This window comes from Puntigrus tetrazona, chromosome 23 (genome assembly GCF_018831695.1).
Source record: "Puntigrus tetrazona isolate hp1 chromosome 23, ASM1883169v1, whole genome shotgun sequence".
Lineage (NCBI taxonomy): Eukaryota > Metazoa > Chordata > Actinopteri > Cypriniformes > Cyprinidae > Puntigrus > Puntigrus tetrazona.
The window spans coordinates 6,649,064-6,663,194 of record NC_056721.1 but is presented as its reverse complement, the minus strand read 5'-3'; the positions used below and the strand labels follow the sequence as shown (position 1 = coordinate 6,663,194).

Here is a 14,131-nt window from a genome sequence, read left to right as displayed (position 1 = left end):
GAGACACGCGCCTAGAAAAAAAAGCGAGCTGCTCTGACTATGAGCCTTCTTCCTGAAAACCTAAAAAACAACCTGATCTGACATTGGTTGTTTTGTAGCATTAGAGACCCTGAGGTTGCATTCAAAATCTCTGGATTACGAAATAGCTTGTTAAAATGTGCTGGAGGTAAAAGAATAGTGAAGACTCCTTAAAGCATAGTGTCGGGGCAGCATGTATGTGCCTGTGCTAGTGGTCTGCTGTGTGAGTGGAAACTAAGGGTAATTTTAACAGCCTCAGGGTACAGGAAAGAGCTGATTATGAATGCGTATGATTTCAGCCTTCTGCTTTGGCACACACACATATTTACAGAAAGAAATGTTTGAAAAGATTGTAACTGCACCCTTCAACACTTGTGATTAAACGGGATTGTGTGGCAACAACAGGGCAAAATACTTTTGATTGACTACACCTTTTGGGACGGTCAGATTTTTTTGTTTTGTTGTTATTGAAATAAGTCTGTTATGTTCATCAAGGCTGCAATATTAAATATAGTAATAATGTGAAATATAATATAAATATTTTATTTGAATACACGTTAAGGTGTAATTAATCTCAGGATATCAAAGCTGAATTTTTAGCATTCCATCAATCTTGCGTGTCACATGATCCTTCAGAAATGATTGCTTAAGAAATATTATTATTACCTCAGTAGCATTATTATCGTTTATGTTCTTCAAAGGAATAATAAATGATGTTCCCAAAGGTTAACAGTAGTTAAAATGCAGGAGTAAAGGAGAGTAATATTCTTGTGGCAGATGAAGCCTGGCAGGATGCTCACATGCTCTGACGCCCTGCTTGATGGAGCGAAGGTGTAACTTCTGATATTTTTCAAAGTCACTTACTTGTATGGATCGTTGGGGTCTTGGGCATTACAGGCCTCGGCGTGGCCGTTACACACACATCTCCCTCCGATACTGATGTCTTTAATACTGTAGTAATACTAAAAAAAAGAAAAGAAAATGCAGACAATATGTTAAATAGAATAATATACGGTTTTAAACATGTATCTGATGGAGCTTTATTTGTAACTTATGTCTGTTCAATAAAAGCTCATTTTACTCTTCGTGTGACCGTGGGGTCCCTCAGGGCTTTGCCCATCAGGTGACCCAGCAGTGTGTTGGTACGCAGGAAGCGCAGGCGGATGTTGGTGGCCTTGGTGAACTCCCTCAGAACAGGAGAGTAAGAGAAGTTCATGGCACCTGGACGTCCATTCACAAGAGACACCACAATCTGAACACGAGTGTGAGAGGGAGTTAGGAACCATAAAAGATCAGACACCACAATAATACCTAAAGTAGAAGTATTATAAGCATACAAGCGCAATAACAGAGATATAAGCAGAAAGCAGAAAATGATGTCAGTGGGCAAGAGCCAGTGTTTGTGTGTGTCCGTACCTCTCCGTTCTCTAAAGGGACGATCCTTGAGTACTCTGTTGTGCAGATGATATCATCATCATGGCTGATCCTCTCGATTGTCCTCTGGCCAAACCTCTCGATACAGTCTCTCTTAGAAGCTGAAGCACAAATAGGGACATGAATAAATCAGTTGAGAGAATGTAAATGACTTTCTCTTGTAATATGACAACTCTGTCACTCACATGTGACCCAACAATACGATCAATTCCCAAGAGAGAAAATCAAGCTCTGTCTTTCATTTTTTATCATTTGAGAAGCTGTTTGACTTAAGCTGATGAATATCTCCATAGAGAAGAAATCATTTCATGTTGACTAAGTAAATTAGTGGAATTCATCACATGATTCATCATGATTCATCACAGTTTTTGTTTACATTGTGTGTGTGTGTGTACTGTGTATATTTATTATGTACATATAAAAACACACACACACACGCAATGTATATATTTAAGAAAAATATGTTATGTTTCTATATTAAATATATTTATCTATATTTATTAAATATAATATAAAGTGTTATATATAAGCAATTATTAATTTTTCCCAAAAAAGTAAATAATTCATCATTAATAATTAATGCAAAGCTGACTCAAAGACTGAATATTATCTATAAAATTACAGTAATTTGTCACACACAATGTTCTCTCTTTTCTTCATCTTTCTGCAGCATTCTGCTGATATTCTGTATGGAGTCATGGAGGCAACTGTGGGCTTATGGATCATGAGTTTAACAAAACTGAATATTACGTTTCATTCTGCTGATACTGCCAAATCTCCAAATACCAGACAAGGACTCAAGTTATTGTTGCCAGGATTGTGTTGCCACCTACAGTTCCCGATGGCCTTTAGTGACAAACAAAACAACTCAATATATGCGTGCTGGCCAACCCTGACCTTTCTCACTTAACCCACACTTCCAGCACTGAAGACCACACAATCTTCACAAACTTGTTTTCAGTACATAATACATAAGATACTCACAGGCAAAGAACTGCCATGGCTGATATGTTTTCCCAAAGTCAACGGAGCGCTCCAGCACCCAAAGGTCCGGCCGAGGCGAGTTGGCAAACTTGATGAGCACATACGCTACGTGGAAAAGCTGGAAAGAATAAAGAGAATCACAATGTAAGTTCACTTATTTGCATTAAACTGAAATATCAGTAATCGTTCTAACAGTTTTTTTAGTATTATCAATAGCCAGTAATAAACCCATACTGATTGACTACCAATATAATGACATCACCACCACTTTAATCTTCCTGCAACTTTTCACATGAAGTCATCACATACAAACTCAAAAACAGCTGTACTCTTCTGTTGTATCAGTCTTGTCTCTCACGCTGTCTGATGGGAGTGACCCTGCATTAATAAGCATCAGTTATGGCTGTGATTTCATATTGATGTTGTTTTTACATGACTGATGGTTTGATAAAGTCACTGAGGCTCACAGATGTTTTCCCACAGTGACTTAATCAAAGACATGGACATAATTGAATTGCTTTCCCTGAAGTCGCTCCATTAGTGTGACTCAATCAACACACAGTCATTCTGCCCCAGAGAGAACAAAAGATGAAAATAATGACAAGGTAATGACAAGGTAATGTTGTAATGTATCCTTAATTATAAATGATCACCTAAAACACATTCAAATATATTATTATGCTATTTTATGTGTGTGTGAGTGTGTGTACAGAGTATATATATATATATATATATATATATATATATATATATATATATATATATATATATATATATATCAACAAATCATAAATAAAATATGCAATATAATAATATCACATCTAGCAAGTTTATATATTTTTTGACTTATTAAATAAGCTGTAAAGTCATTTTGCAAACTGCATTTCTAACATTTCTAAATGTAATACCAAATGTGTAAGAACTTTAATATTATTCTCTGAAGATAAATCATGGAACTAGATACTGTGTTTATGGCACAATTCTCTAAAACTATTCCACCTGCCATTCATTTGTGTTCGTTTTACTATCTCTACCGCTCCCAAAACACCAATGCCACATTCTCATGGGAACGACTGATCTGTCTAGTCAAGAGAGGGAAAATTAATGTGTGATTTACATCAGCTCCTATAAAACTATATGAGCAATCCATAGTGGAGCATCCTACAATAAACATCAGACATTCTTCATCTAATCTCTCTGGAAATGTGTCTTCCTTAAGAAAGCCAAGGGCTTAATGCTGAAACATCCATCTACTTCCTCTCTAAGCCCCTCAGCTCTGACAACACAGTATCCCCTTCAACACACACACAAACCATCCCCCACCATCTACACTAACTTCCACAACCCCTCAATGCAACGCAACCCCAAAGCCCCTCTGTCACAAAGAAGCACTTCAGCCACGTCAGGGGCCTTTGTCAACGCAAGCGTCCTCACAGATACACAGAACAAAAACACATCTGTGGAAATATCTGAGGGGAGAGGAGAGGTGGAAAGGTGGACCCTTTGAAATAGGGATCAGATGCTCTTTCTGCCATCCGTCAGACGGGAGGTTGGTCACATGAACCTGAACTTCAGACTGCTGAGAAATCCCAACAGCTTGTGTGTGTGTGTTTGTGTGTGTGTGTGTGCACGCAAATGTGTTTAGCAGACACAGTTTGTAAAGTTTAAAAAACATTACACCTATGGAAAATTCCCATAATTCATAATAACAAATGTGTGTGTATGTGTGCACTGCATATATTAAGAACTTGGTGAAAGACGCAACATGTGGCGCGTTTTAGATGAGGATGAGATTACATCCAATGATTTGCTTGTCTCATGGAGTTTTATTTGGTTTGGTTGGGTTGGATTTGCTGCAGCGTGATGCAAGTGCGTTTGAAATGTTCAATAAAGTCTAGTTGTGTCCAGGCTCCTTTAGGCTTAATGATTGCATAAATTCCTGGCATTCTGCATAGTTTCCATAGTGATAAGAGTGGAAACACACAATCAGAGGACACATGAATGCTTGGCCAATCATTAAGCACCTGAGAAACCGGCAACACCTTGGTCAACAGAAAACTGTCAACCAAAAGGGCTGATTCAGTTTTGCAGGTGTTGTTTCATTCGGGATTAAGTTGTCATGTGTTACTTGGGGCATAATGAGACTTATTTCAGTGGGCCCCTGATACACTCGTGCTTGTTGCAGGTATAAGTGAACAGCATCAGTAAGTTGATCAGTGCGTGTCTGGACATGCTTCATTGTGACAGAAATACGGCGTGCAGAATGACGTCCCATTCATTCCATTGCCCTCACCACTATCTATACTCTTTTCTCACTATTTTCACCTATATTTTTCCATAGGTCCTTAAACATTAAATCTGCTATTTATGTTCATGTTATGTTCAGAGACAAACTGATTTACACAAAGAAAAATTAAAATTTTCTTAAGAGTTTAAAAATATAATTTAGTACCAAGGCTAAAGTATATACATTATTAGTATACATAGATAAATAGATGGATAGTAGGGATGGCTATTTAATTTATGCAGTTGTGAAAATAAAATTGGCAAAATATATGCAGAAAATCTGTATATTTTTTATTCAACGGTAAAGGTAAATATAACTGAATTTTGAAACCGATTTAAATTGTACAGTCTTTACAGAAGATTCTTTTCCTTCTTCAAATGCTAAATTTTATATTTTTTCACCAAACTCTAAAAAAAATGTAAATGAATAAAACAGTTTCAGACTTTCAAACAATTAAAATAACCAATTCAGTCTCAGAATGAATAATAAAAAACAACGACTCATCACTTTAAAGATATTTTGTAGCATGTTTTTCAAGAGTCTTAGCAAGAGGTTCAGACTTCATGTGAGTCTGTCTTAGAGAACATGTTATAGTAATGAGCACTGGGCTGTACACCCACTCAATCCCAATGGGCTTCTCCTTTTCCTTCTCCTACTCTCCTCCTCCTATCCTCTTCTTCCTCCCGTCACTCATTTTTTATCTCGACACCACATCCTGTCATGCTGTAATCTTCTGTCTGAGTACAGACATCAGCGCTGCTCTGCAGGAATTCAGAGGACAGTTCCGCAACCTCAGCGCTCCGGCTCCGGAATAATGGCCTGCTTATGAGGAGATTACCATGACAACAGTGGATGCCGTAACAGCTGCAAGGGTCTGGTCAGGCACATGTCATAAATCCTGTAACAGGGTGAGCTGGTATGTACATGGGTGGCTGAAGTGAACCTGCATTGGGTCACTCCAGAGTTCAAAGCTTTAACACAGCTGCTGCCCCCCAGAGACAGACTGTGGTGAGGGGTGACAGGTCCCACCCTTACAGCCCATTCCACGCATGCCTGCGAGAGCTGTGTTTACTGCTATCAATTCACAGCTACACACTCTAGAGGATCTCCTTACGTCTTCATGTACATGTAACCACAGGGCATACTGGATACTTTTTATACTCCAAAACACAAAAAGCTACCACAAGTGCTTTTAAAAAAATTTTAAGCTGCACACCTAATCGCTTACTTTCTTCAAATTTATGCCCAAGTAATGATACCGAGCAAACTACTTATGCCTTAAAGAAACAAAACATAAAAAACAAGATTACAGCATACATCAGCCAATATAAGACCCCAACAAAACAAGTCAAGACTTGAAAAGGCACATGGGTACAGATAAGGCATTTTTGGCTCCTCAAGGTAATGCCGTCAGTAAGAGAAGACAAAATAGTGAGTTGAGATAATAGATCGAAAGGATGAGAGTAATGTAAGCCAAATATATATGTAAGCCAGGTTTTTTGCATGTGTGTCCTGAAACGCTGTGATGTTGAACACTCATATTCGTAGCTAAACTCTAGCTACTGTAAACGTCTGAGCAAGTGTGAGCATGAGTAGACATTGGTAATCAGCACTCAAAATACCGCACCGTGACAAAACATACAGCACTGAAGAAAAAACCTGCATAACTTTCCACGCTGATCGGAAACTCTGCAGACTGCCAGAAAAAAGGACACGAGGACAACGTTAGAGCTAATGTATGATAACTGCAGCTCAAGCAGTTTAAAGGAATAGTTGGTAAAAATTGGCATATTGGAATATTTAAGGGTTAACAGTCAAATTTATTTTGAGAGCAAAAAATAAATAAAAATCTTGCATATGTTCAAAAAAAAGTATGAACTGAAAATGTTTGTCTTATATTATGAAAGTTTGAACTTTCTATTCATGAAAGAATCCTAAATGTACCCGAGATTGAACAGACCTATAGTCAAATGTAACAGTGGGCTACTACATACTGCAGCTAAACTACTAAACCTCATGCTATAAAAATGTCCAGAAGTGCAAACATCTCATAAAAAATACCAACATTTAAAAACAGGTGTACCTCACTGGCTCAGTGCGGGAATATTCAGAAACCACAACACCACTGAAAGAAATCCATACTGCCATAAGCCCTCACTGACAAGAGAGCTCTTGTGCTCATTTGACCTTACATCATTCCTGCAAACTAGTAGAGTATGAAAAACAACCTTCTGTTCATCAGTTCTCAGCTTCTAGACAGAAGGATGTCATTGATGACATGTATAATCACACCTTGTTTCCTGGGAATACTGCACGAGCAGCTTAGATATAAGTGTGTTTGTGTGTGTGTGTATGCATGTGAGGACACGAGGAGGGGTAGGATGAGTTTGAAGGATGGTCATCTGTTCACACCTGCTTTGCGTGCCTGAATCCCTTCCTCCCCTGCTGCAAAAGCACTACTATCAGTCCGGGCTAATTTGAGCATTCCAGTATTGATTAGGGATTCCTCTGAGGACTACAAATGGATTTGGGAATGCTAGGGAGGGTTGAGATGGTGAGATTTGTACATTCCAACCATAATTAACCATAACCTCTCAAACTCCCTATGACTTCACCTGACTGTTTCGACCATGTTTATACTACACTTGATGCAAACTTTGTTTGCTTTATTATTATTATATGTTATATCTTTATAGGCTATATCATTATATAGTATCATTATTCTATACGTTTCCCTGAACAGGCATTTTTATAATTATAGTTTCTTTGGAATGACAAGGGAAGATCAGAGGGAGTGGGCTATCTGTGTTTGTCTTTCCTAAACTGGGAGGTCAAGTGGATAATTGCGGCTAGTTCAGTGTTCAACCCGATGGTTCTGCTCTTAGCTTCTCCTGTCCCTGGGAAAGAGGCTCTAATTAGATATCCCTGCCAGAGTGTCTAATCTGTGTTTCTCCCATCTGCTCTAACACACACACACTCAAAGGGAGTTCTCATGCCTCTAACAAACAAATGAAACTAAGAGAAATAGGGTACTTCCTTGTAGGGAGCACAAAGGGAAAAGAAAAGGACAATCCCTTGTCTAATTCCTTAATGAATGAGCATTCTTGAACAAATCATTTGAACGAATGATTCAATTTTAAATGTGTGGCTTGTCACTTACATTAGGTTTAATATGTGAAAATCACAAAAGAAAAAATAATAAATAATTCAGTGACTCAAATGATAACACACACAATTTTTTTTCTGCTAAATACTGGCGTATTGATGCAATGTAAAGAAAATCCCCCCTAACCATATATCCTACAGGATAGTCTGATGAGCCTGTTGTACTTAAGTGCAACGTAATTAGACACAGAAATAAACTAAAATGGACAAGCTACCCTGCTCAGTAAAGTCTTTAAATAAAAGTGAATGTATGAGCTCTATGCATAGACTTGAGTAAGCATAAGAGTAAATCATTGGTGGACCCCTGGCTCCTCTGCCATTGAAAAGTCCTGAAAGAGGAAGCAGGAAACAAGAGGCAGCGCCCTCCTGCCCAGCATAGTCAGTAAGCCTTTTGTGCTCCTCTGGGAACTCACTGAGAGGTTAGATGTGGTAAAGGCAGGTGCCCTCTCATTCAGAACCATGAATCACCATAGTGCTATATTAGACATGGTGCAGTCTCAACTGCGACCAGTTTTAATTTGTGGTCTAGATCCGCATCAAGAAGCAACAGCTGTGACTGGCCACTCAAATGACACAAAAAGATCTAAAATCATATGCAAGACCTTTATTAGTTATTAAATCATAAAACATATACAGTGTAGGGTCATATGCAGTCTTTTTATACAATGTTTTTTTTTCATTCAATACAACAATATTTTACAACAAAACTGTTAAACACTGTCTTATTTATGGATCTCCTCCGCTTTTGTTCTCCACTGACCGATCTGTCAGAAGACAGATTTTTTCTTTTTAACCCCTGACTTGCCTCCATCTGACTATCTGAGCTTTGTTCAGAAGGTGCTCTGGATCCTTCAGCTGTGACCTCACTGTTGTTGACCAGCTGAGACATTTTCCCATCTCTGTTAAACGATTTTGTCTTCCCACATGCTGCTGGTGGGGCACTGATAGGCATTTGAGAAAACTCTTTTTTTCTTTTTACGCCCGTCTAGACTCATCTTGCCTACTCTGTTTAGCAGATGCTCTGGCCTCAATTTTCTCCCTGTGAGAAGGCCCAGGCTGTTCATCATCACTAGAATCAGAATCAAACCAGTGGTATGTTCTCCACGTGTTCCACTGATTCCCGTCAGAAGGTGCTCTGCTTCTTCCAGCTCTTGCTTCATCGTTGTCTCTGACAGAAGTTTCAGGCTCGTCATTATTTGAAACAGCATCAGAGCAGTGGTCTAATCTCTTTTTTTCTCTTTCTCCACTGTCTGTCCTGTCAGAAGACTTTCTTTTTCTTTTTAACCACTGACTTGCCTCCATCTGACTATCTGAGCTTTGTTCAGAAGGTGCTCTGCACCCTCCAGCTCTGACCTCACTGTTGTTGACCAGCTGAGACATTTTCCCATCTCTGTTGAACGATTTTGTCTTCCCACATGCTGCTGGTGGGGTATTGATAGGCATCTGAGAAAACTCCTTTTTTCTTTTTACCCCCTGTTTAGACTCATCTTGTCTACTCTGTTTAGCAGATGCTCTGGCCTCAATTGTCTCCCTGTGAGAAGGCCCAGGCTGTTCATCATCACCAGAATCAGAATCAAACCAGTGGTATGTTCTCCACGTGTTCCATTGATTCCTGTCAGAAGGTGTTCTGGATTCTCCAGCTCTGGCCTTACTGCTGTTGTCCAGGTTAGAAGGTCCAGGCTGTTCATCATCTGTACCTGATCTACTCATATGTGTCTCCCAACTTGTTTCTGGTGAGTTATTGATAAGCGTGGGAAAAGAATTAGGATTGTTTTCTAATCTCGTCTTACATTGTTGACTCTCTGAACTGCCATGCTCTCTTCTTCTGTTAACATCCGGTCTCATCTTATATTGACTGCCTGAGCTTTCGTCAGTAGATGTTCTGGATCCTCTAGCTCTGTCTTCATTATTGTTGGCCAGGCCAGAAGTTCCAGGCTGTTCATTATCAGTGTTGGACTCACTTGTAGATGATCCTCCACCACCTGTTTTACTGCTTCTGACCAGATAAGAAGGTCCAGCCTGTTCATCATCAGTGTTGGACTCACTTGTAGATGATCCTCCACCACCTGCCTCACTGTTTCTGACCAGATAAGAAGGTCCAGCTTGCTCATCATCTGAGCTGGACTCACTTGTTGATGTCTCAGATGGGGCATTAATAAATACAGGATAAAAAGCAATTTCCAAGACATCGCCTGATGCATTAATAGAGATGGACAAGTAATCTGCATCCCAGGCCAGCATGAAAAGCAACGGATTGTAGTTAGGACCAGGAGTCAGGTCATATTGAGAAAGTCGATTGATTGATCTTCGAATCAAGTCAATAAAAAAATCTGCGTTGAAAACAGTGAAGCGAAGTGGTATGCGAATTTGTGGAAGAGTCACACGGATATCCCTGCCTATGATTGTTGCATTAATCACATATTGTGGCCAAAATTCCATCAAAAATACCTCATCTTCCTCATTTAACTGATTGATAATTTGAGGGAAGTCATCATCAATATCGTCACCTTGAGCCATTTCAACAATACTAATATACAAAAAAAATACAAACTGCTTTTTCTATCTGGAGAAGTCAAAGAACTGATGCTCTAACTCTATTATAAGCCTGTTCTAAGATTCTAAGCTTGGAATCTTGGCTGTGATGATATCAGAATTATCATTTGAATAATCTTCATTTAAAAAAACAACAATTGCTGCACAGAATGAATGTTCTAAAATACCTTAATTTAGTAAGCCTGTAAGCCTGTGTGTGTGTGTGTGTGTGTAAAATTATTTCACATAAATATTAGTACTGTCAAATAATTCAAAAAAAGCTTTTTGTTTACTTAATGTATGCATGTGTACTGTGTATATTTACATGTATTTACATGTGTATATTTATATTCATAGAAATTCTATAAATATATTCAATATATACGCATTTGTCTTAAATATAGACTTGTGCATTTATATATACATAATAAATATATACAGTACACTCACATATATTATGTCAACAAACTTTTGGATGCAATTAATCATGATTATTCATTTGATGGCATTAAGATTACTGAGGTTTGATGGAATCAATAAAAACAAGAAAAATAAGCACTGTGTGTGTGTATATATATATATATATATATATATATATATATATATATATATATATATATATATATACACACACACACACACACACATATATACATACACACAAACTATCTCTTTTAGTTTTCATTGCAAAATTGAAGCTGCCATCTACTCATCCAGATAAAATGGTCAAAATGTAAGCTCTTTCTCTTAATATAGCTGTGCAGTCCTTTTTGTGGAAACTGAAGCAAAAATACGCAAAATACAAGGTTTGAGGAGCGATGGGCTTTTTAGAAGCATGTACCCCCAAGTCAAATTCAGAAATAGTTGCTTCACGTCATTTGTATTTGGAGCCCTCCTCTCTCATTCAACCTTTTATGGCCCTTTAAAAAGAGGTATTTTTGGCTTGTTTATCTGCCCTGTTTGTCTCAGAAGCACACAGCGATTGATTTATCACTCTTTCTGTCATTCCTCTCCTGGGTTCTCATGCTTGGGGGCAGATTGTAGAAATCCTATTAAAGAATACCCTGAAAATTTATATAAAAACTGTGGTACCATGTTTTAATGCATCTATTCTATACTATATAGACCACATACAGAATATAGTTGCTTTGGGCAACAATGGCATGCTGAAATCTACTTATAAGACTTTTATAGTGGCTCCTTGACTATTTTCTTGGCTGCCCAGATTCTATGTCTCTTGATTAAAAGTGGGGCCTAAAAAAAGGGGAAAGGCCAGTGAAAAAAGCCCCCTTCGGGGCAAAGGGAGGGGGGGATTGGTATTTATATCCCTCTATTTGCCCCCTTAACCAAAGTGACCCCCTCTCTGCGACAAACACAGAAACCCCTTCCCCTCTTAGACCCAACCCAACCAATGAGCCACTGAATGGATGAAAGACTCCAACAACAGCTCTTGTTGACCCCGACAAAAACAAACATTTACTCTCTCATTAACAAGGCCAGCGCTCCGTTCTCGCATTCACTCTGTCCTTTCCTATCTTTTCAGGATCCTGTGCTTTGAATTCCCAATCATCTCTCAGTGTTAAGAGGAAGGATTCAAGAACAAAAAAGGGAAAGAGCAAGAGAGAGATGAAAGGGAAAGAGAGTCCAGAAGGAGCTAAAAATTTAACGCAGTCAGGCAAATGCAGAATAATTCTATTTCTATGTAATGCTTCACTGCGTACTTGTTACCATCAGCAGTGCTGGGTAAAGTTGCCAGTTCAGCAGAGTGTGAATTCGCATCTGTTCATCAGAGAAATAATGTGAGACATCAGGGCCTAAACCACAGACTGAACTTTACGCCAATGTGCCCAAAATGTAGAAAGAAACTTTTGTGCGTGAACAGATCACATTAGCATTAAACTATTAATAGCCTGACTCCATAATGTCAGCTCATTCAAATGACTAAGAGCTGCTGAGAAATGAAATATGGAAAACATTCAGATAACGTTCTGATCAAGTGTAATGCTAGTAATGCAATCTAAAGGGGAGATTTGCTCAAAGATAGTCATCCTGGAAATTCCGGATAAAAACATGGCAGGTGGTTTGATATTGGTGATATGGTTCCTCTGTGTCACTGTTATCATCAATATTGGCAATAACCTTACAGCAGCCCCAAAAAGTCTCTGGATACTTAAGCCAAATTTAAGTGTTAAAAAAGAATGTGGGTAATCCACATTTTGATATCAAAAGTATTACATCAAGAGGTATAGCACAAGCACAGATTTTAGTCAAAACATTTCTGTCAAAAACATTCAAGTTTTTTGTTAGTACGGTCAAACGATTAATATCCATTAAAAATCCAAAATAAATGTTTTTGTTTACATAACATATACGAGTATACTGTTTATATTTATTATGTATATATAAATATACACACATACATGAATATATTTAAGATATAAATATAAATATAATAAATACTATGAATTATATGAATATAAATATATACATGTAAATATTTTCTAAATATATACTGTATGTCTGTTTTTACATAATAAATATACACTTTGATTAATCGTTTGACAGCACTAAGTTAGCACTTTTTAGACTTAAAAAGTTTAAAATATAGAATTCAAATGAAGATGTTAATATAATGAACTACACCAGTGTTGGCCTGCATGACCTTAAGGTGAAATCACTTCATACTTCACTCACTTTTTTGCTGATGCTACTTGTTATTTTGTACATAGTGCTACAAAATTTAGGCATTTCCAGGTGCCCAAAACACTATTTATTGGTCAAACACTAAACTGGTTCACCAGCTTGACCGAGAATATGTGCTTATTTACAACATAGCATAAAGATCACTCTCTGGCACCAACCAGAACCTCAATTTTAAGTAGAATCATCAATAAGCAGAATATCACGCCTTTATTCACAGCAAGTGAGAAGCCACAGCTATAGTATAAAGATTAAAAATGTGCTCTTAATGCGTGAACATGAGCTTGAACTCCGGTTTTAGGAAACCAGTCTCCTATATCTAACAAACCAAAAAAGAAATATTTCAGATCTACATATTCCTTACTGATCATTCCATCTGTCAACTTTGGTTTGCCAGTAGTAGTTAACTTATGCAGACTTATGAAGCAGCAATACAGTCTTCAAACCCAATCTGTAGACATGTGGCCTGCGAATGAGAGTTATCTTACACACAAGACTCAGATAAGCAAGGTCAAATTGCAGGTTTGTGTACATATCCGCTGAAAGGCTGCAGGACCTCCCTTTTGTCTCAGGCGTGAGAGAGGTCTTGGAGATGTGGAGGTGGGTTTCTTTCTCTACAGAATGAAGGAACAGGTTTCAACAGGAATCAGGGGCGTTGCTGAACTCTGCCACATTTCTGTTTGAGAACCACTATGACAGCCCCCACAAGCCATCTCAAAATCTCCCGCCTCGTTTTGGGGGTCAATTGTTCATTTGGGTTTGACAGTTTTTCTTGAAGGCTACCTCCTGGCCAGAAGGAGGGGAACGTGAGGATCCCTGAGGAGGTGTGAATTGTTTTCATTCATTCCTATGTGACATGAAACAACAGCTTTCATGTCCAACAAATCTACATGCCTGCTTTTGTTCAAGCTAATGACTAAACGTTATTCAGGAAATGCATGGGCACCCATATAAAATTAAAATGCTAATTTAATGTGATTAATGTAAAAATATATAATGAAAATTACTCAT

General features: G+C 38.1%; 1 protein-coding gene across 2 annotated transcripts in view; it reads right to left on the bottom strand.

The window, feature by feature from the left end:
• Positions 1–14,131, bottom strand: part of lama5 (laminin, alpha 5) — a 67,790-nt gene that overhangs the window by 45,473 nt on the left and 8,186 nt on the right. For both annotated transcript variants that reach the window (XM_043224765.1, XM_043224766.1), the window contains exons 3-6: positions 2,437–2,554; positions 1,435–1,553; positions 1,100–1,270; positions 883–980 (exon numbers count right to left, since the gene is read on the bottom strand). In XM_043224765.1, the coding sequence (XP_043080700.1) occupies positions 883–980; positions 1,100–1,270; positions 1,435–1,553; positions 2,437–2,554 (506 nt within the window). The remainder of the gene's footprint in view (positions 1–882; positions 981–1,099; positions 1,271–1,434; positions 1,554–2,436; positions 2,555–14,131) is intronic.